The sequence below is a fragment of the Orycteropus afer genome, unplaced genomic scaffold (assembly GCF_000298275.1).
Source record: "Orycteropus afer afer isolate SDZICR_OR568_19922 unplaced genomic scaffold, OryAfe1.0 scaffold00206, whole genome shotgun sequence".
Classification (NCBI taxonomy): domain Eukaryota; kingdom Metazoa; phylum Chordata; class Mammalia; order Tubulidentata; family Orycteropodidae; genus Orycteropus; species Orycteropus afer.
The window spans coordinates 4,149,373-4,171,799 of NW_006921793.1; the positions used below are offsets into that span (position 1 = coordinate 4,149,373).

At 39.8% G+C, this 22,427-nt stretch overlaps 1 protein-coding gene across 1 annotated transcript in view; it reads left to right on the forward strand.

The window, feature by feature from the left end:
• The window catches only part of DOCK9 (dedicator of cytokinesis 9), a 294,626-nt gene that overhangs the window by 206,230 nt on the left and 65,969 nt on the right, over nt 1–22,427 (forward strand). The window contains exons 32-36 of the mRNA XM_042781963.1: nt 2,184–2,317; nt 4,303–4,417; nt 13,155–13,221; nt 14,845–14,892; nt 17,719–17,855. Of these exons, the coding sequence (XP_042637897.1) occupies nt 2,184–2,317; nt 4,303–4,417; nt 13,155–13,221; nt 14,845–14,892; nt 17,719–17,855 (501 nt within the window). The remainder of the gene's footprint in view (nt 1–2,183; nt 2,318–4,302; nt 4,418–13,154; nt 13,222–14,844; nt 14,893–17,718; nt 17,856–22,427) is intronic.

Below are 22,427 nucleotides of genomic sequence, written 5' to 3' on the forward strand. Positions count from 1 at the left end.
AAAAAAAAAAAGTTAGGCACGGGGCCAGTATATTAAATATATTCACACACAGAACAACATAGTTCTGTTAAGCATGTTGATTTTGATTTATTGCATTTCCATCTGTCTGCCTTAGATTAGAATTCTAGTTCTGGAATCAAGCCTAAAAGTCTTAGAATTTAGCATCCACTTTTACTTTACAGAGGAACCCTTTCTCTTGAGTTGTGTGCTACACATTAAGTATGAATTATGGTTCTGTTACTAGGATCATAATTATAATTTGGTTATAATGCTATTTTTTTTTTCCCCTCTGAGTAAAGAAAAGGAGTAATTCATACCTTTTATATAGGGTTTCCCTGCTCTTCTGTAGCAGTCTGTCACACAGTGTCTACCCTACCAAGTGCAGGCTGTGGTTGGCAGTGAGGCCCAGTGCTTTGCATGTTCCAGCCTTTGCTTACAATTTTCACATTCCCCTGGCTCCTTTTTCCTCTGTCTTAAATTTACTCCGGTACACCAAATCAGCTTCAGGGATGGTAGTAGATAAACATGAGTGCTAGGTAGGAGGTGGGATTTCCTATGTTGATAGGGCAAGTCTTCCTCTGAAGTTAAAGACTTCTTGACATTACCTGAGAATTGATGACTTTATGCCATTAACCATCAAATTAAAAAATCTAACAACTGAGTGATCTGAAAAAACAGTTTTGGTGTGACCCAGAAGGTAGCCATATAGTTTTTTTTTTTTTTTTTTTTTTTTTTTTTTTAATTAGAAGCCTAAAATATAGTATCTCAGTCCATGGAAGCTACTTTGCCTACTGGAACCTGAAAAGGACCAGCCTGTTCTGAGGTGCTGGGTAACCACATCTACAGCTTGGGTATGGAAGTCTGTGCTTACAGTACATTTTACTTCTTGTTGTGTGCCATCAAGAAAAGTCTCCTTATGCAGTCTCAGTACCAGCCTGGCCTTGCAGTTGCAGGCATTTCTTTTGGTTCAGCATAGGATGTATGAGTCTCAAAAGTCATTTTTAAAATTATGTGATTCACTTAAATCTTACCTAATCAGGCAGTCAATCTATTACCTTAAAAAATTCAATAATACTAGGTGGAGCTATTTTCTGCCTTCAAATGCTATTTTTTCACAGACGTCACAAATTTTATTTCCAAGTTAGATTTCCTTTCTGCTCTTATCGGTTCATAGCAGAGGTTCCCGAATGTTCTCAGTTCACAGCACCCTTAGTCATTGCAATAATTTTTTATTAGGTAGGTGGTGGTGTTGTTTGCCATCGAGTCAGACCCAACTCATAGTGACCCCTCCTTGGGTTTCTGAGGCAGTATCACTACGGAAGTAGATTGCCCAGTCTTCCTTCTGAGGAGTGGCTGGTGGGTTTGAACCTCTAGCTTTCTGGTTAGCAGTCAAGTGCCTTAGGCACTATGTTACCAGAGCTCCAAATACTTGATAAATACTTATATCCCAGTGGCTCAGTAGCCATTTGGAAGGGGGAAAAAGAAAACATAATTTTTAAAATGTTTACTTCAATCTTATGTAATTACAGTTACTTACTCATTTGGTTCATATGCCTGTTGGGCACCGTACAGCTTCTCAAAGTTTGGAGTCACATTAGGCACCACCACTCTCCTTTTGTGTTCCACACTGATTTTGCCCAGTCTTACTTTTTATCATAGCAACCATCAAGTGCCCAACTTCAGAAAAACATGATGTCATCAAAAGGAATGTAGCAAGTTCTCATGTTAAAACTGCCATGTCGACAGATGTTAAGTGTCTTTGTTTTCCCTGAAATTGTAAAATATCCTATGGCACCCCCTCTGACTTTACAAGGGCTCCTCAGCAGAGTTTGAATACTTTGGGTTTATTGTATGGATTAATTGTTTTATTTGATGCTTGTAGGTGGTGTTATCATTATTTCTTAAGTCTTCATTCTGAACCAGTGTATGCCCTTATGGTCTTAGCGATATAAGCTTTCGAGTAAATAATTGATATTTATGTTTAATATTTCAGAGTAAAGTTTATTTTTATCTTTTTATGGCCTCATTCCTTAAAGGTGAGGTAATTGAATGCAGTTTTTGAGCCAGCTTCCTAAGAGGAAAAAAAATAAATGCCGTATAAGCATTTTCCCTTAAAGTTCAATGCTTATCTTTCTGTTGTTCTGTCTTACCAAAATTTTGGTCTTGGCTTAATTCCCATTTAGCTTCTCCATATACAACTTCAACTCCAAATATCAATAGTGTGAGGAATGCTGATTCAAGAGGATCTCTGATAAGCACAGATTCGGGCAACAGCCTTCCCGAAAGGAACAGTGAGAAAAGCAATTCACTGGATAAGGTAATTCATTTTCAAATAATTCAAATGATTCTTTTAACTAATGGATTTAACTCAAAGTTCCAATGTTTGTTAATAGGACCTTTTTTAAAAAACAACTCATTTAACCTGGAGTAGCTGTTCAAAGTATTTTCTAAAGAAGGAGTCCAGTCACTGTATCTCCTGATTCCAATTTCCAGGGTTTCACATCAGGGTAGTGTTTACCATGGAATGCCTTGAGCAAATGGTTCTGCCAGGCTGGACAGATAGGGAAATCAGAGTGCCACTCACTTAGAATCATTATGGTCTTTCACCAGAAGAACGACATTTATACCACAGTTCTCTAGGCAAATGAAGCTGAAAACCAACTCCAAAAGAGAGTAAGTGATCACATAGGTATTCAGGGATAAAGCTTGATTCAAAAAGCTCTAGTCATCCTGCCCCTCCTCCAACCCACCCCTTTCATATGCAGCCTCTCCTCTTGAAATAACTAAGACTCAGACTATTTGGAAATTTGTGGGAAAGGATAAGGGCTTGGGCTTAAACCTGGAACCCATGATAAATTGGTATCATCTTGGGCCTGTTTTCTTACACTATTTCAATTTACATGCTAAGCACACACATCCCCCACTCAGGGGATGTAGTCCTAGTTCTCAGAAGCATGGAATGTGTCCTTCCTGTGGCATCAGGTTTGTAATCTTACCACCTGTTTTAGTGGCTGGCACTGACTTGATTACTGTGACATGTGATTCTTCGGAGGCGTGAGTTTCCTGGTAGGGTGTGTCATGGTGTGTTTAACTTTTCCCTTGATGCTAACATGCCTTCGCGTGGCAGAGGGAGAAACTGCTCAGAAGGCACTCTGCCTGTGTCATGCGCAGCGTGGGAGAGGAGGAGGAAAACTGCCAGTCAGCCAGGAAAAACCGGGTCACTGTGGATTTTTCCCTTCTAAAGATTCCATCTTTGCCAGAGGAAATTTTGCATGCTGCACCTTCCCTCAAACTGCGAGAAGTACTGCGTTCTCTTAGTGGCTCCAATTCAGTGGAAAGGCGAGATAATGCATCTGCACCACTGTTTTGCCACTAATTGCACCTGCATTTTTTCCTTAAATGGGAATTTCCATGTACATTTTAAGCCTGTTTCCTATAAATAATATTTCAATTGCCCACTAATGCCCTGAACAAAGCATTTCTTTTCACTGACTTTTTGGCTTTGGGTTTGCCAAAAAAAAAAAAAAAAAAAAAAAATCCTGGTTTCAATTGGAAATATAACTTTGAAGATTTTTAAATCTTATATGTTCATAACACAAGATTCCTCTTGTGTTTTTTAAAACATGAACTCTCTAAACCTGTGAACCTTCTGCATAGTGGCAAAACTGCTCTCCCCCTCCACTCTGAGCTTTCTGATGTTTGCAGTGTTGAGCTATGCTGATGATGGAATGACCTCATCTGCTTTAGGTCTTTGGCAGTGCTGTCCTGAGGTGTCCCTGTTTGTACCTATCAAGCACCTGCCAGTTGTTTTTGTCCCAAGGGAGCCCCATATGGCCACTGAATGGCGGGGACTCACCTTGAGGCTATTGTGGTTGATACACAGCAGCACTGTAGACTTAATTTGCTGTTTCAGCCACTCATGTTTTCCTGAGGGGATGTGCTTACTGTAGTATCTTTGGGATCATCATCTCTGTTTGTACCACACACACTTTTTTGCATGAGGTTTGACTTGGCATTTCAGAACTACGCTGATAACCAAAAGTGTGATTCTCCAGTTTGAACTTTTATGCCTTCTGGCTTGTTCCTTAGGGGGAAGTATGCAAAGAAGATAAGCCAGAACGTCTGTGGAACAGCATTTGTGTATGTTCGGGTGAAGTGTGTCTATAGATGAATTGCTCATACCTTCTAATTTATATGATTTGACTCTGTCCTAAGAATCTTTCTTTCAAGGGGAAAAAAGTGAAACTATAATTTTTTTTTTCTAGTACTTGAAGAGAAAAATCACCTGTATTTCCTTTTTAGAACCAGCAGAGTGGCACTTTGGGAAATTCTGTGGTTCGCTGTGACAAACTTGACCAGTCTGAGATTAAGAGCCTGCTGATGTGTTTCCTGTACATCTTAAAAAGCATGTCTGATGGTAGGTGAAATGAAGATTTTTCTTTTACTTTCCTTGTTTTGGGATTTATTATTATTATTATTATTGTAATTAGCTGAAAGTATTAAAAAAATCAACTCACTGCCATTGAGTCAAATTCTGACTCACAGCAACCCTCATTGGGTTTCCAAGGTGGTAAATCTTTATGGAAGTAGATTGCCCAGTCTGCCTTCCACAGAGTGGCTGGTAGGTTTGAACCAGTGGCCTTCTGGTTAGCAGCCAAATGCCTTAGGCACTAAGCCACCAGAGCTCCTTAGTTGAAAGTATACAAGGATTTAAAAGACTATTCTTCCCTTTTTTTTTTTTTTAAATGTGTGTTTATTTATTAAATGTAGTAGAAGTAAGGGGGGGGCGGTAGGAGTGGCTCGTTGGCAGAACTGTCATCTTCCGTGTAGGAGACCCCCATTCAATTCCCAGTCAGTGTACCTCATGTACATTGTGTGTTTCCATAATGCTGAACAGGCTTCACCAGAGCTTTCAGACTAAGATCTAGAGATCTGCTTCTGAAACAATTAGTCATTGAAAATCCTATGGATCACAACTGTCTGACCCCATTATGCATGGGGCCACCATGAGTCAGGGGTGCTGGCTGGTCAGGCAACTAACAACAACAGTAGAAATCACAGCCTTAATTAGAAGCAAAACATTCCTGGTCATTATTTTATTCTAGAAAATAAGTTCTAAAATGCAAATGGGCCTATTTTTAAAATTTATTTTTAACTTGAGCCTACCCTATTAACTAAAGGAGACCGAAACAGCTAATGGAAATAGATTTTGTTTGTCCAAACAAACTCCTGCTTACTGGCACTTATATTAGTCATTCTCTTATATTAGAAAATATATTGTTAGGGGACCTACACATTCCTTCCGTTTATAGTGTGGGTGACGTTCCTGGCTTATAAAGAAGACATGGTATTTTAGAGTAGCGTAGTGCCTAAGGCACTGGACTGCTAACCAGAAGGCTGGCATTTCAAACCCACCAGCCACTCCTCAGAAGGAAAGCTGGGCAATCTATTTCCATAGTGATAACTGCCTCAGAAACCCAAGGAAGGGTCACTATGGGTCGGATCCGACTCCACAGCACATAACAACAACAACAATAGAATTATTGGTATTATACATAGTAGGTTGTTTCTGATTTAGAGTTTGGCAATTACATTTTTAATAGAAATAACTGGAACTATTGATGCTTTAGGGGTGTCCTTGGGTGGCGCAAACAGTTAAGTGCTGAACTGCCAGCCAAAAGGTTGGCAGTCCAAACTCACTCACAGGCGCCTTGAAAGACAGGCCTGGGATTATGCTTCTAAAAGTCCACAACCCTGAAGAACCCTATGGAGCAGTTCTGTTCTGCACATGTGAGTTCACCATGCTTCAAAATCAACTTGACAGCAGTTAACAATGACAGCAAATCAGTGCTTTATTCCTACCATGCAAGGTTTTAAGCATGCATAACAGGACATTTGTAACTTTGTGTGATGTAGCCCGTCACGTGCAATTTGCCATAGAACAATGTCTGAGTTCTTATCTTGTTCAAAATTCTTGTTTCATTTTTCCTGCAAGAAATAACAAGGTATTCTATGAACTGCATTAAGGTCATTGAATTAAAATGAACTTTTTGAAAACAAAATGCCATTTTCAGAGAACATGAAGGCCTCTTTTGCTGCTTTCTTTGGTGGCTATAACCAAAAAAAAAAAACAAAAAACACTGCCATTGAGTTGATTCCAACTCAGAGCGATCCCCACTGGGTTTCCAAGGTGGTAAAGTGGCTGGTGGGTGTCAACCATCAACCTTCTGATTAGCAGTCAGATGCCTTAGGCACTGTGCTACCAGAGCTCCTTGGTGGCCATCGATGTGGGCAATTAAAAATCTGGTGGAAAGTATTTCTGCCTGCAAATAGTGTTTCTTTTATATTCTTGTATTTCAACAGCATTAGCAGACTGCTCTTATAACTTGGATGTTAGGAACAGCATGCCTGACCTTCAAATGCTTAAGTTAATCAACATTCCTTCTGGATTATTTTATTCTTCTGTCAATTTGTTACTTCAAGAGATCTATTTCAAAAAAAGAGCAAATAAAATTTTCTGTGAATGATGACCAGCCAACTACAAAAGCACAGAGCATTTACTTTGTTATTTTGAATTATAAAGTTGAAAGTCTTCCCATTTAAGTCACAAGTTCTAAATTTTGCCTTAAGATAGGTAGAGTGCATGTTAGCCTGCGTTATAACTTTTTCCTTTGTTTATAAAATATTTTATTGTAAACATTGAATATGACATATGACTAGAATGTAACTGCTTTTTAATGACAGATATACCAGAGCGTTCATAGCCAAGTGAAAGTTATCCTTCAAAGTCAGCCCGTTTGACGGGTATGCATATATTTTAAAAACGGAACCACCTCCTTATAATTAGAATTTGTGTGTGTGTGTGTGTGTGTGTGTGTGTTGCATTCAGGAAATCATTACCTACTCCCAAGGTCATGAAGATAATCTTCTAGATGTTTTTTCCTAAAATCTTTAGTATTTCACTTTTAGGTCTAAAAATCTACCTATAATTGGTTTGTGCATGTAGTATGGGTAGGGGAGACATTGCTTCCAGCAATAGTTTACCAACCAACCAGCCAAAATTATCAATTTTGTAGCATTATAGCAATGCTATCTTGACTGAAAAAACCCATTGCCATTGAGTTAATTCCATTCAATTCCAACTCATACTCATTTTATATATCCCACGCTTAATGAGTACATGCCACAAACTGGCCACCTCACTTACTGTCCCTTCCTGTGTAGAGGCATACTTAAGGTATGGCAGGTATGACATGTGCCCTGGACTCTACTTGAAGGTGGTGATGGGGGGGGGGTGTGCACCACTGAGCAGTTTTCATCGCCACTGTGACAGATAGTTCAGTGAGTAAACTAATACCTTAATATTTGAGAGTCTCTGTGATTCAGGGCAGACTGTGCTCTTGCTCTGCTGCGAGCAGAAAGAGAAGAAACTGAAAAAATGTCTTTGAGCACATCACAGACCAATTTTCATCAGTGAAAGCAAGAAAGGAGCAGTTGCAGTTTTCATAGTGCCATGAAGTGTTAAGTAAAAGATGTACAAGCTTGACTTGTGTTTTTGATCTGATAGTATGGTGAAGTTATCTAAAAGATGGGTGTCAGATGTTTGGACAGGGACACAGTTTTGGTGCTTGCTGTAGGTGCTATTTTCCATAGCTACGCCTCTGTTCCTATGCCACCTCTCATTTATAGAGTTTGGGTCTGTGTTTTCCACTCTCCTCAGTCACTAGCCAGAGAAAGGCAGTGTTGGTGCTGCTCTGCAGCTCGGCGATCCCTGGTGCTGCATTGTGGTATGGTGAGGCTCACCACAGATATCTGGAGTGGGCCCACAAGGCCCTCCAGTTTTCACTTGGCTTTCCTTACCCAGGCAAGCAACCTCACATAATCAGAATCTGTTTCTCTAGATTCTAAGCTCAAAACTCCCAAATGATGGACACCCCTAACTCACCCTCCTTTCTGATGTAATAGATAAAACATCGTTTTTAGAATCAGATTGCACTTGAGTTTAAAGGCTAGTTCAGCCATGATCCTTCAGGGTGGTAATTGGGGAAATTACTTACCTTCCCTTGCTTCAGTTAGCTCATTGGTGAATGGGGAATCTATCTTACAAAGGAGCCCTGACGGTTAAGCACTCAGCTGCTAACCAGAAGGTCAGTGCTTCAAGCCCTTCAGCTGCTCCAGAGGAAAAAAGAGCTAGCAATCTGCACCTGTAAAGATTACGGCCTTGGAAACGCTATGGGGTAATTCTACTCTGTCCTGGAGGGTCTCTATGAGTCATAATCAACTCAGTGGCACACAACATCTGCCTCACAGGATGGAGTAAATGACTCAGTACTATCTGTGAAACCCTGAGACCACATAATAGACTGTCAGTAAATATCCTGACCTCTTCCCCTTCCTCTCTGGCAGCAGGGAGTGAAAGTCACTACCACATATCTTCCTGAGCCATCAACACGTCTGCAGCCACCCTCAGTTCCTCTGTACCCCAACTCATGTCAGGCCCCAAAGACTAATTTGCTTTTTCCCTGACAGCAATCTCTTTACCTGGTTATCAACGTCAGTGTAAAATGTTAAAAGGCAAAACAATTTAACTATTAAATGTGGTAATAGCCTTTGTATACTACTACATCATTGCAGAAGTAGATGGTGGCCAGATGCCACTATCAACAGCTCTGACCATGGGCACAATAGAAGGACCTGATGTAGAACAAAACTCAAATTCATTAAAAAAAAAAAAAAAAAGGACCAGATTTATTGAACTGATAGAAACTAGAGGAACCTCGAAGACTATCATCCTATTTCATACCTGGAAATACCCTCTATACCTGGAACTGAAGCCACTCCTGGAAGTCACCTTTCAGCCAAATAACAGATTGGCCTATCAGATAAACAATAACACCCATGAGGAATGTGCTTCTTAGATCAATCAACCATACCAGACCAAATGGGCAACATTTACCCCAAAGCAAAGATGACAAGTCAAGGGGGGCAGCAATGTCATCACTAGGGAGGGTTAGTGTCATCTAGTACAGTAACTCATGGCCTCACCCACCCCCTGGTGGGCAGAGAAGCCCTGCCCCTGTGCAAGGCTGAGTGTCGCAGGGCCCTGTAGCTCCTAGCCCCAACCCCTGCAGCTTTTTTCCCTCTCTCGTTTGCCAAGGTAGGCACCATGGCCTACTCACTCACAGCCTGATTGGTGGGTGTGGGGGGTGACACCAACTCTACTGATGCCACTGCTTTGGTGACCCCTCCCCTTGCAGAGCCCTCCTGCTTGCTGCTGCAAATGCTGGGGTCACTTTGGTGTCACATCCCATGACAGTATTTCCACTGAGGGCCAGGGAAACTGGAGTGATAGAAATAAGGAAGGCAGAGTGGAAGTGGGGCAAGTGCTGTTACATGGTGGGGTTAGCAACTAATGTGACAGAACAATCTGTGTATGAATTGTTAGATGGGAAACTGGTTTACTGTGAAAACTTTCACTGAAACACAGTAAACTGTTCAAAATATAAAAATACAAAATGATTAAGGGGATGTACACAGACAATAAATTTTTGGATGTTATTTTATGATTAAATATGCTAAATTGCTCTTGATTAAGAACAGGTGTGAGTTCTTAATCACAAGCACATTATGCCCTCTTGTTGTCGTGTGCTGTCAAGTCAGACCCGACTCATAGCCACCCCTCCTTGGGTTGCTGAGGCAGTATCACTACGGAAGTAGATTGCCCAACCTTCTTTCTGAGGAGTGGCTGGTGGGTTTGAACCACCAGCCTTTTGGTTAGTCAAGTGCCTTAGGCACTATGCTACCAGAGCTCCCCATTATGCCCTAGTGTTGGGAAATAGGAACTCTTATATACTATGTGGTTGGAAGACCATTTGACAATATTTGTAAAAATCTTAAATGTACATTTCATTTGACACAGTTTAGTTCTAAGAATTTGTCCCATAGATGTGCTTAGATAAGTATGCAAAGACCCACATATAAGAATATTCATCAAAACACAATTTATAACAGCAAAAGATAAGGAAATATATAACCATAAGGCCAGAAGAACTAGATGGTGCCTGGCTACCGCTGTCAGCCACTGGAAGGAGAATTGGTGCAGGAGATTCTAGATAGAGTGGAAGAACAATGTGGAACAAAACTCAAAAATCATTAAGAAAGAAAGAAAAAACACACAGGTTTTCTAGTCTGATAGAGCCTGGTGAGACCCCTGAAACTAGGGCCGCTAGTTACCCTTCAGGTCTGCTCACTCCTGTGACTTCCAGCCCAACGGTAGACAGGCCATATGGGGTGAACATTTATATCAGGTAGATACACTCTTTGAAGTGATCAATCATAGAACAGAAGGGCAGTGTTAGCACAGGAGACAGCTCGGGATGGGAGTGCATGGACGGAAGGACGCAGAGAAGGGGGAAGGATGCAGGGAGGAAGTGGGAAGAGAGCTGTTATGTTGTTGGGAATTGCAGTCAATGTCATGAGACAAAATGCGTATGAACCATTGTATGGAAAATGAATTTGCTCTGTAAACTTTCACCCAAATCACAATTTAAAAATAAAAATAGGCTAAACACTAAATGTCAACCAGTAAGGAACTAGTTAAATCAATTATAGTGCATCCATAGAGTGGAATATTATACAGCTTGAAAAAGAGTAAGGTAGGGCAATCCAAATGTCTTGTCATAGAACCAGCTCCAAGCTATATTAGTGAATTAAAAATTCAAAAGGTAAAATAGTACATATAGTATGCATGCTTCCATTTCAGTGTGGGTGTGTGTGTGGGTGTGTTAGAAACAGGACGTTGTTGTTAGGTGCCATTGAGTCATCTCCAACTCATAGTGACCTTACGTACATCAGAACGAAACACTGCCTGGTCCTGTGCCAACCTCAAGATCCCTACTATACCTGAGCCTGTCACTGCAGCCATCATGTCAATCCATCTCCTTGAGGGCCTTCCCCTCTTTCGTCACCTCTCCACTTTACCAAGCATGACATCCTTCTCCAGAGAATGCTCCCTTCTGACAATATGACCAACGTAGGTGAGACAGAGTCTGGCCATTCTCGCCTCCAAGAAGCGTTCTGGATGCACTCTTTCCAGGACAGATCTGTTAGTTATTTTAGCAGTCCCTAGTACTTTGAGCATTGTTTGCCAGTACCACAAACCTAAAGCATCAACTCTTCTTTGGTCTTCCTTATTCGTGGTCCAGCTTTCACATGCTTATGGGGTGATTGAAAACACCATGGTGTGGGTTAGGCACATCTTAGTTTTCAAGGAGATATCTTTGCTTTTCAGCATTTGAAAGAGGTCTTTTGCAGCAGATTTGCCCAAAGCAATACGTTGTCTGATGTCTTGAGTGCTGCTTGCATTGGCATTGATTATAGAATCAAGCAATGTGAAGTCTTGGACAACTTCAATCTTTTCTCCATTTATCATGATAGTACTTATTGGTCCAGTTGTGAGGATTTTTGTTTTCTTTATATTGAGGTGTAATCCATACTGCAGACTGTAGTCTTCAATCTTCATCAGTAAGTGTTTCAAGTCATCCTCACTTTCAGCAAGCAAAGTTGTGTCGTCTACATATCACAGGTTGTTAATGAGTCTTCCTCCAATCCTAATGCCACCTTCTTCTTCATGTAGTCTAGCTTTTGGGATTATTTGCTCAGCATACAAGTTGAGTAAGTATGGTGAAAGGATACAACCCTGACACACTCCCTTCCTGATTTTAAATCATGCAGTATCCCCTTGGTCTGTTTAAACAACCGCCTCCTGGTCTATGTACAGGTTCCTCATGAGTACAATTAAGTGTTGTGGAATTCCCATTCTTCTCAAAGTTATCCATAATTTGTTATGATCCACACAATCAAATGCTTTTGTATAGTCACTAAACACCAAGTAAACATCTTTCTGGTATTCTTTGCTTTTATCCAAGATCCATCTGACATAAGCTATGATATTCCTTGCTCCATGTCCCCAGCTTACACCTCTGGAAGTTCTCTGTCAAAATACTGCTACAACTGTTTTTGAATTATCTTAAGTAAGATTTTACTTGTGTGTGATAGCAATGATATTTGATTATTTCCACATTCTGTTGGATCACCTTTCTTTGGGATGGGTACAAATATGGATCTCTTCCAGTCAATTGGCCAGAGAGTTGTCTTCCAAATCTCTTGGCATACCCAAGTGAGTGCCTCCAGAGGGGCATCCATTTATTGAAACATCTCAATGGGTATTCCATCAATTCCTGGAGCCTTGTTTCTTCACCAATTCCTTCAGTGCAGCTTCAACTTCTGGGATGTGTGTGTGTGTGTGTGTGTATGTATGTATGTGTGTGTCAGCTGGAGCACTAGAGGAAGAAGGAGAGTCAGGAAGAGCAAGAGGATATAGAATGTATGGCTAATTGCCACCATAAACAACTGTATTCTTTGCCATGAGACCAGAAAACTTGGAAGGTGCTTAGCTACCATTACTGATCATTTTGATCAAAGCCTCCATAGAAGAAACTTGATCAAAAAGGGAAAAATATCGAGCAAATTCTCATGAACTCCAGACTTTCTGAAGCGATGGAGGGTAAATGAACCCCTGAAACTATTGCTCTGAGATAATCTTTAAACCAAAAATAACCCCTGAAATCATCTTAAAACTGAACAATAGTTTAGCTTAACTAGTTTAAAAAAAAAAAAAAAGTCTGCCTTGTGTATTTCGCTCTTTTAAGAACTACGTATATGGGATCAAATTGACAAAACAGCTTGAAAGATTAGATAGGCAGTGAGTTTAGGTTAATGGGGGAGGAACAGCTCAGAAAAGGAGGGTGTGAATTGTTATACAATTCAAAGAATGTAATCATTGTCACATGTAGAAACTGTTGAATTGGTTTATGTTTTTCTGTGAATATTCTCAACAACAAAATAAAATTTAGACAAAAAAATCCACATTATATGTAAGTTAAATATACATTTTACCATATGGTACTGGATATTGTTGTGATGAAATTGAAGGTCTTCTTTAAATTGAATAACCGGTTGGATATTTTATCCAATATAGATTAATGTCTATGGTTTGTTCTTTGATCAGCTCTTCCCATTGTAGTAGTAGGTGGTTCTCCATAATGTACAGAATATACATCATGATTCTAACCAAATAAATGTTTGTTTTCTAGATGCTTTATTTACTTATTGGAACAAGGCTTCAACGTCTGAGCTTATGGATTTTTTTACAATATCTGAGTGAGTAGTTCTTTTTGCTTTGAGTATTTTTATTTGTCCTGTTGAGTAAGAGATGTGACAAATACTCATTGAACTACAAGTGCAGTATATGTCACTCAGGACCACATCCTCACTTGCTCCTTCCACTCATTCTTTCTCCTACATCTCACTCTGATGCCTACTCTCAGTGGCTCATGACCCAGTGGGCAGTGGCCAGACTAATATTGTTGCAGTTTATAACCGCCATTATAAACCAGAGGTAACTGCTTGTGTGTATAAGCCATTTTAATAACATAAAAGTTACAAACTGAATTGGGTTAAAAAAAAAAAAAAAAGTGCCTTTCTAAATTGAATCTAATTTAAACACTCAAGCACAGGTAGAGCCTGAAACAAAAAAAAAATCACCGTAGTTTTAAAATATTTTACAAGAAGTAAAAGTGAATTATTCCATACTGCTAATAAATAACATTCTCTCTCTTCAATCTAAGATTTGATTTCCTTTAATCGCTTGACTTTTAGAAACCCAGGTCCACAATCCCTTATTCACAACCAGGGGCCTGTTGATTTTCAGAATTCAACACTTTTGTAGGGTTTTCGTAGGGAAAAAAAGAATTACATATAGAGGATAATATATAATATCAACCAGGGTTTCAGACAGCACATTGTTATTTCTGCAGCAAAAGATAAGGTTGTTCATAGTTAATGGATAAATACTAACTATAAATAGCTTTATGTGTGGTACTTTGGGTCATGTTTTGCTGTTAAATGTATTTGCACAAACTTTCATAAAAAACTGGCTTTCTGAGCTTTGTGCATTTTGGAATTACAGGTGAGAGACTGGTTATGGGTGAATGAATTGAGAGTCTCTGCCTGCTCCCCTTGCTGAGTTGAAGAAACAAAGTATCATGTAGTTGAAATGAGATTTAGCCTGAGGGGAACTCACTAGACATCAATTTTACTGTGGTGGTTATTGTTGGGTACTGTTGAATCAATTCTGACTCAAACCAACCCCATGTGACAGAGTAAAACTGCCCCTAGGATTTTCTTGGCTATAAATCCTCAAGGGAGCAGATGACCAAGTCTTTTACCTGGGGAGCCCCTGGGTGGATTAGAACCACCAAGCTTTTGGTTAGCAGCCAATCGCTTAGCCATGGTGACCAGGGTTCATTAAATATATGACTTAAAAAACATAGTGCTTTCTATTTTTCTGTGGATATAGTAAAACAAAAAACTATGTAGTTGATGCCTAAGAAGGACCAGTCCACAAAATTGAGCCAAAAGAGTGTGTTCCTTGTATAACTTTATAAGCAATTCAGAACAGTGTATGTAGTTTCTGGTGTGATTTCTAAGGTAAACTGCATTGGAGTAAGCATCCACATTCCAAGTAAATGGGAAATCCTGTTATTGGTGGTGGCCTGCCTTTTTTTGTTCCCCACGCAGTCTGCTGCAGTACTGATAGTAGCAAAATGAGATGCCCCCTATTAACCCTCCAGGTTAATAGTTTTTACTGAGTGTAACTAAGAGGTTAGAGGTAGAAATAAGATTTTATGGAATGTATTGTTATTGATAGGTTTAAATATGACAATGTGGTGAAAGTAATTTTGTATCCATGTTTCTCCTAATAACTTTTTATCTTACCTGCAGAGTCTGTTTGCATCAGTTCCAGTACATGGGAAAACGATACATAGCCAGGTACTGTGAGGCATTCTAGTTTAAAATGTTGTGTCATTTGGCGCCCCCTCCCTTTCTGTATCACTTGGATCTGAATGTGTGGGAATTGTCATCTATGGTGATTGGCAGTTGGAATTCACAGCCACAGCCATGAAGACAGTTGGCAGGCATTTGGATTGCCACCATAAAAATCTGGTAGCTTCTTCGCTTTCATTCCTACATCCCTTCTGTCTCATTTTAATTCATACATGTATCTTGAAAAACTTCTCTGCAGTGGCCTGTTGCCATACTTCTGTACTTCCTTCCAGATTCTTCTTCAGACTGAGTTCTGTCTCCTCTCCCAGTTCTTGTTAATTTTTTTTCCCTTTTCACCTTCCTTAATAATTTTTCTTTCCATTTCATTTTCAAGAGTCATTTTTACCACTCTTACTCCCGATTGTAAAAGATACTGATTTCTCAGCTAATTACTTCCCTTCTTTCTTAATGAAGGAATGTTTTCAATCCACCTCAGATTTATTTGAAGTTCCATGAAACCTTCTCTAAAATTGAGCTCTTTCTCCTCTTATTCTTAGTAATGTGTAAGTGCCCTATGTTCTTATCTGACCAAAATCTTTGCTGAGTGTCATAAATCCTTGTTCCTCTCTCTACGACCATACTCCCAGGGTTCCACATTAAGTTCAAGGAGAATTAGAAATTCCTTGCTGATATATGCCCAAACAGTTGCTTCTTTGGAAATATTTCCTCAAAGTACATTTTGTTGATTGCCAAGTTTTTAGTTCTGCCACTGTAGACATTCAGTGCATCTGAAGTTGTTTTGTTTTCTATTTGGTGAGCCATTTGCTCTGCATTATTTTTCTGGGTGTTGGTCTAAGTATCATTTTTTTCTGCTGTTTTGTTTTTAATAATTTAATTCTAGATGAACTTACATTTATGTTTAAGAAAGTCTTTAAAATTTAATTGTAATTTAGTTTTTCCCCTCTTATCTGTAATTCAGGTTATAACAATGAGAATAGGAAGAGATTTTTAACAGACTCTTCTGTTGGAATGTGAAGACTTGCTTTCTATGTTAGCATTCTCTTCTGGGGATATTTGAGAAATTTTCAGAGTTACATTTTGTGTTAAAAAATAAAAGTGTGTGTTTTCTTTTAAGGAAAGAAAATTTAGAGAAAATAGTTTGCCTTTTTCTTCTATTAATGTGTATTTTCAAATTTTTATTGAAACTTGGTGTCACTTTCTCTAAACTTGATATATTTTTTTGATTATAACAAATTTTTATATTTAAGTACCAAATGCAAGTATATACAGGGAGTTCTTACACCATTGTCATTTCATGCCTCTAATTTATTCTGTTTGGCTTCTTCCTGTGGAGATGGGTGAACAGTATATTTTACAACAGAAAGACACTATGTTGGGTGAGCTTCACACCCTTTCTGCAGTAACTGCCACCTACATCACAAGATGGCATTTAGAGAATAGTGTGTGAACTAGAATAAAATGCCTCAGAGCTTCAAATGGTGAATGTGGGAGGCTGAAGATCTCTGTCCCAAGAAAATATTTAGAATTGGTTTCTGTGAAATGGTTAGCTTATTTTTTTTTTCAATGGATATAAATTTTTCTTAAATTTTAAGAAAATCTTCCAACTCGTTGTTGTTGTTATTTGCCGTCGAGTCGGCCCCGACTCATAGTGACCCCTCCTTGGGTTTCCGAGGCAGTATCACTACGGAAGTAGGATTGCCCAACCTTCCTTCCGAGGAGTGGCTGGTGGGTTTGAACCGCCAGCCTTCTGGTTAGCAGTCAAGTGCCTTAGGCACTATGCTACCAGAGCTCCCTCCAACTCATTAGCACCCTGTATATATTTGCTTATATAGGTATGTACCATCTGACTGCCTTAAAATTAGTCATGGGAAGATGGGAGAGGAAGATGGTGTGCCTCTCTTCTATGTAGAAAGACATGTCTTGATTTATGGAAAATTGCCATGGTTGCCTCTGCATGTGAAAAAAAAAATCCTGACTCTTTTAATTTAAACTTTGCCAGTGTTTGCCAGCCATGACTGTCCAGTTTCATGAAGACTGTGCCTTTTCATTGTGTCCCTTTGAAGCCCCCCAGCAGCATGCTGTCTGACAGTAGTCCATGCATGTCCTGTAATACTCCACACAATAACACAATGAGGGATATGATTGGCTCTGGGATGGGGACAGGTGTGATTCCAACGCTGGTGTCATTTTTCATCTGCTCTGGTGATGGTACACAGTAGGAAGTTAGCTGTTTGATTGCTAACCCAGATCACTTTTCTATTTTCTTCACTTGATTGCTGACAAGTTTAACAAAGTGTTTGGCTCTTCTCCTTCCTGCCTGGGTAAGAATAAAGGTATTAAAACTGCCTCATATAATCCCTTCCATTGCATGTTTGTTCTCTGTTCCTGCCAGTGCACTTTTTTAATTTAAAAAAAAAAATTGCTCTTTTATAACATACAGAATCCAAAAAGGTTTGCAATGTTTTTGACAGTTGTCAGAACATTAACCTTCAGCACCACACACTCAAGTGGTGGCTCCATTTTTTTTTTTAAGAGTCTCTGTGAAGTACTTTCCAAAATGAGCAAAGTCTCTCTGCTTTGGCTTGATTTTTGCTTCTCCTCCTGTACGATGTTTTGCTGTGGACTCTGTAAGAGCTGCTGCCTGTTCCTCTGTCCCTGGCTCTTGTGGAGCCGCATACTGGCTGCTCGGCTGCACACAGTCCATGCGTGGCCAGTCTCGTTTGTGCTGTGATGGCTTCACTAACGCTCCCGGTCTCGCTGCAGTGTAACCAGTCTAACTTTTGCTTCTATCCCATTTCACTCATGTTGCAGGAACCAGGAGGGTTTGGGACCCATAGTTCATGATCGCAAATCTCAGACATTGCCTGTTTCCCGTAACAGAACAGGAATGATGCATGCCAGATTGCAGCAGCTGGGCAGCCTGGATAACTCTCTCACTTTTAACCACAGTAAGTCCCATGACATACCATCATAACAGCCAGCCATCTCATCTGACATCCAAGCAGGGAGAGGCCCCAGGCCACACCAGACCACATCACCAACTTGATTTTTCTTCCAGCTCAAAGCAAGTAGGGTGAAGAGCTCATGGCACAGTCCCTTCCTTGGAGGAGAGTACTCAGCACTTGGGAGTGACATAATGTGGAACCTGGTCAACTATGGCACCAAACCTAAACATTCTAGACCCTTTGCCACATCCCCTCTGCTTGGTATCTTTAAGACAGAATTTAGCGGGTTGGAGAGCCAAGCATTCTCCAGTATTTTAAATTATTATTTGGATTCATGGTCTGTGGCCAGTACCTTCTGAATGTTTTACTTTTCACCTTATTGATGTAAGTGTTGACTATCTCCTCCTGCAACCCGTGAGAACGTCTGGTATCGTTTCCTCTGATACTGTGCATGTAATTGATCAAGTGTCCACATTCTGCCCTTCCGAATGTATGTGAATCCTTTAAACGACTGTGAAAGCATAAAGCCCGTGAATCAATGTGTGAGGGTATGGAAAAGCGTCCAATAACAAAGTGACTTTTTCTGTGTTTTCAGTGTGAGAAAGATATCAAGTGTGCTTGGAATTTCTGTAGACAATGGTAAGATTTAATCAGGTTGAGGTCTGCTTATGAGGCCGCTTCACTTGCAAACCAAGACCTTTTTATTCATCTTGCCTTCCTAACTTTGGGGCTTTCTAACTTCACAGTAGAGATTCTGCCAAAATGTGGGAGCATATTATTAATTTACTTGTATAAGTCACCAGAGGAGACATAGCATTGTGCGCTCTTTCTAGAAATTTAAGTGTGTTTCATTCTTCTTAAGTGTTGCATCACCTTCAACAAAGTGGAAAACCCAAAAGATAACAACCATGCAGCATGTTAAAAACTAATGTGACCATTTATAATAAATACTGTTTCTATTAGTGGTATGTTCCCTGAATCATTCCATCTCTTCTACAAGCATGACATAGCAAAAGTTATTTTTCTATCTAGAATATTACTTGTTTTCATTCCAAGATCTGTTTTTAATACAAGGTTATTAACAGCATCCTATCATTTCTAATCATAAGAATTCCATTCACTGTGACTTTCATGTCTACTTCTTAATACAGGCTAAGCATAATGACAATATTCCCAACACCTTGTATGGATAATAATTCAAAGTATGGTTGAGGAATCAAAATACAGCAGCTTCCCATTCTTCCACCCCAACAAAGTTGAATGTATAATATAGTCTCTTTTTATAAGATTGTAGGCTAAATGCCAGTCCGTATCATGTAAGTCTGCCACACACTGAACCAGCAGTCTTAAAATGCTGGTTCTGGGTGCTACACTTAGTTGTGTTTGATTTTTCAGCATCTTTTCTGTTAGGGCTTCATCTAGCTCTGAATACAAGGGGTTGAAATAAAACAAGTTTTGTTACTTTTCATTTTCACTTTAGCATATAGAAGTTAAATCTTTAATGATTTGCAAAGCCAATAGGCAGGACCTGTTGGACTGCCTTTGCCCAGATAATATACATTAAAAAACAAAACTATACCAGTTGCTGTCAAGTCAGTTCTAATTCATGTTCAGCTCATGTGTATCAGGGTACAACTGTGTTCCATAGGGTTTTCAATGACTGACTTTTCACAAGTAAAACAGGTTTTTCTTCCAAATAATGTGGGACTAATTCACTATCAGTTAAAATAAATGCTTGAACTTTGAAGTACATTTTTAAAAATCATAAGCAGATAAAGCCCCTTACTTCCAAAAGTAATCATTTATAAAATACGGAAAACAAAGCATAAAATGAATGATCAACACATGAATAAATAACCTTAAACCCACCAAAGGATGTAGCACCTTTTCCCAATGCAAATGGATTTTGTGGTGGAGGTTTGAATTGGAGAGGAGAGACAGCTGGTTGTACTCTCCTGCCAAAAGCCATATTACCAACATGGTTGCTTTCCATTTTTTCTTCCTGCTACCCACAGAGACCCCGTCCTTCCAGCTTCTCTCCTCTTTCATCCTATAGATGTTACTTCAGTCAGTTTTCAGTACCACACCATCCTCAATCACACTTTCTCCTTCTATTTACTAGTAACAGTAGGCAGATAATTCTTGGAGCCTTTGCCTATGTTCCTATAATTCTGCTCATCTTGAATTCTGCTGTCTCAGAGGTCATTGCTAGGACTCTGTCTTCATTTCCACCTCTAATTCTGGTTATGTGTTTGAGTGTCCTCAGCCTTTCCCTCTGTTAGCTGTTGAGTTCTAAATCATAATTCAGTCAAAAACCACAAAGGGGAATGTATACTGTAAGTATACAGGTAGATGTGTGTGTAGACATGCAGATGTGTATATATATGTTGTTTCTTAACATCTGTAACTAGGTATTTTATTTGTAGCCATATTTGTCCTCCCCTCAAAAATATGCCTGTTTAATGAATACAGTATCTGCTGTTGGGCCAACCAATATGATATAGAGTCAATATGTGAGAAACTTGCTGGGAACATCCCAAGTCTGAAATGCATTTATTTCAGGAAAGAATAAAACTAGGCAGAGTTCCCATACTACAGTAGTTCTCCCGCCGCCCCCACCACGCCCCTTATCTGATTTCTACAGTTTCAGTTAACTGAGGTCAGCTGCAGTCTGAAAGTAGTAGCTTGAGACTACATAAAAATGCTTCCATCTTTTGTCTCACTTTATCTCACATAACATTTATTACAGTAAATTGTTAAATTTTTTTTTTGTTGTTAATCTCTTACTGTGCCTAATTTACAAATTAAACTTTATCGTAGATATGTATATATAAGAAAATACATAGCATATATAGGGTTTGGTACTATCACAGTGTCAGGCATCCAGTGGGAGTCTTGGAATTTACCCCTGCCAATAAAAAACTCAATGCTGTGCTGTTGAGTCAATTCGACTCATAGGGAACCCCTCCTTGGGTGCCCAAGGCAGTATCTCTACAGAAGTAGATTGCCCAATCTTCTTCTGAGGAGTGGCTGGTGGGTTTGAACCTCTAGCCTTCTGGTTAGCAGTCAAGTGTCTTAGACACCAGAGTTCCCGCTAATGTACTGTATAAGGCAGTATCTCTACAGAAGTAGATTGCCCAATCTTCTTCTGAGGAGTGGCTGGGGGGTTTGAACCTCTAGCCTTCTGGTTAGCAGTCAAGTGTCTTAGACACCAGAGTTCCCGCTAATGTACTGTATAAGAGTATATATACCAAAAAACCAAACACAAAGCCATCGAGTTGGATCCAACCCCTAGCAACCCCTCCTTAGGTTTCCAAGGCACATAACAACAACAACAACATCACTATGAAAGTAGATTGCTCAACCTTCCTTCTGAGGAGGGGCTGGTGGGTTTGAACCACCAGCCTTCTGGTTAGCAGTCTAATGCTTTAGGCACTAGGCCACCAGAGCTCCTAGGAATATATATAGGAGTGTAATATAATGTACTTTATAAACCAAAAAACCAAATACACTGCCATGGAGTCACACCCGACTCATAGCGACCCCTCCTTGGGTTTCCGAGGGGTATCTCTATGGAAGTAGATTGCTCAATCTTCTTCCGAGGAGCGGTTGTGTGGGTTTCAACTGCAAGCCTTCTGGTTAGCAGTCAGACACCTTGGGCACTATGCTACCAGAGCTCCCAAAAACAAACAAAAAAACTCACTGCTGTCAAGTTCATTATACCCATAGTGACCCCTTGTTGGGTTTCTGAGGCAGTATTTTGGTATCTCTACAGAAGTAGATTGCCCAACCTTCCTTCCAAGGAGTACTGTGTTTTCCATTTCCTCATCCTCTGCCAGGAAAGGCTTTGACAAACCTCATTATGACCATGAGGGGGCAGCAGAGGACTATGAAGAACTCAATCCCTCATAGGGCCTGTTGCTACACCATCACCCATAGCCTCATCCTTCCGTAACCTAGTAGAACAGGGAAAAGATGTCAGGTGCACTATGCTTGTAACTCTGGCTGGGTGGTATTTTGGTAGGAAATAATGAAAATGGCCAAGGAGTCTTTTAACTATTTCAAAAAATGCTATTGAAACAGTAAAATGTGGACCTATTTACTGTAAGTTGTACCCACTGTGTATCAATACAAGAAAATTATGTCTAATGACAGAATTCAGAAGGATTTGGTTCATGTAGAATATTTTATATAAACCACATTATGGGAGGGAAACTTAAGTGATGTGTGTTTGCAAATGAGTGATGTATTTGAAAAAAAAAAAAAATAGATAACATTTTATATTTATTTTGACGTTATATGCTACTCTAAAACAAAACCAAACTGACTACTGTCAAGTTGGATTCAACTCATAGTGACCCCTCCTTGGGTTTCTGAGGTGATATCACTACAGAAGTAGATTGCCCAACCTTCCTTCCAAGGAGTGGCTGGTAGGTTTGAACCACCAGCCTTCTGGTTAGCAGTCAAATAGCTTGGGCACTATGCCACCAGAGCTCCCATATACTACTCTAAACCAAAACCAAACCCACTGCCATGGAGTCGTATCTGACTCATAGCTACCCTTCCTTGGGTTTC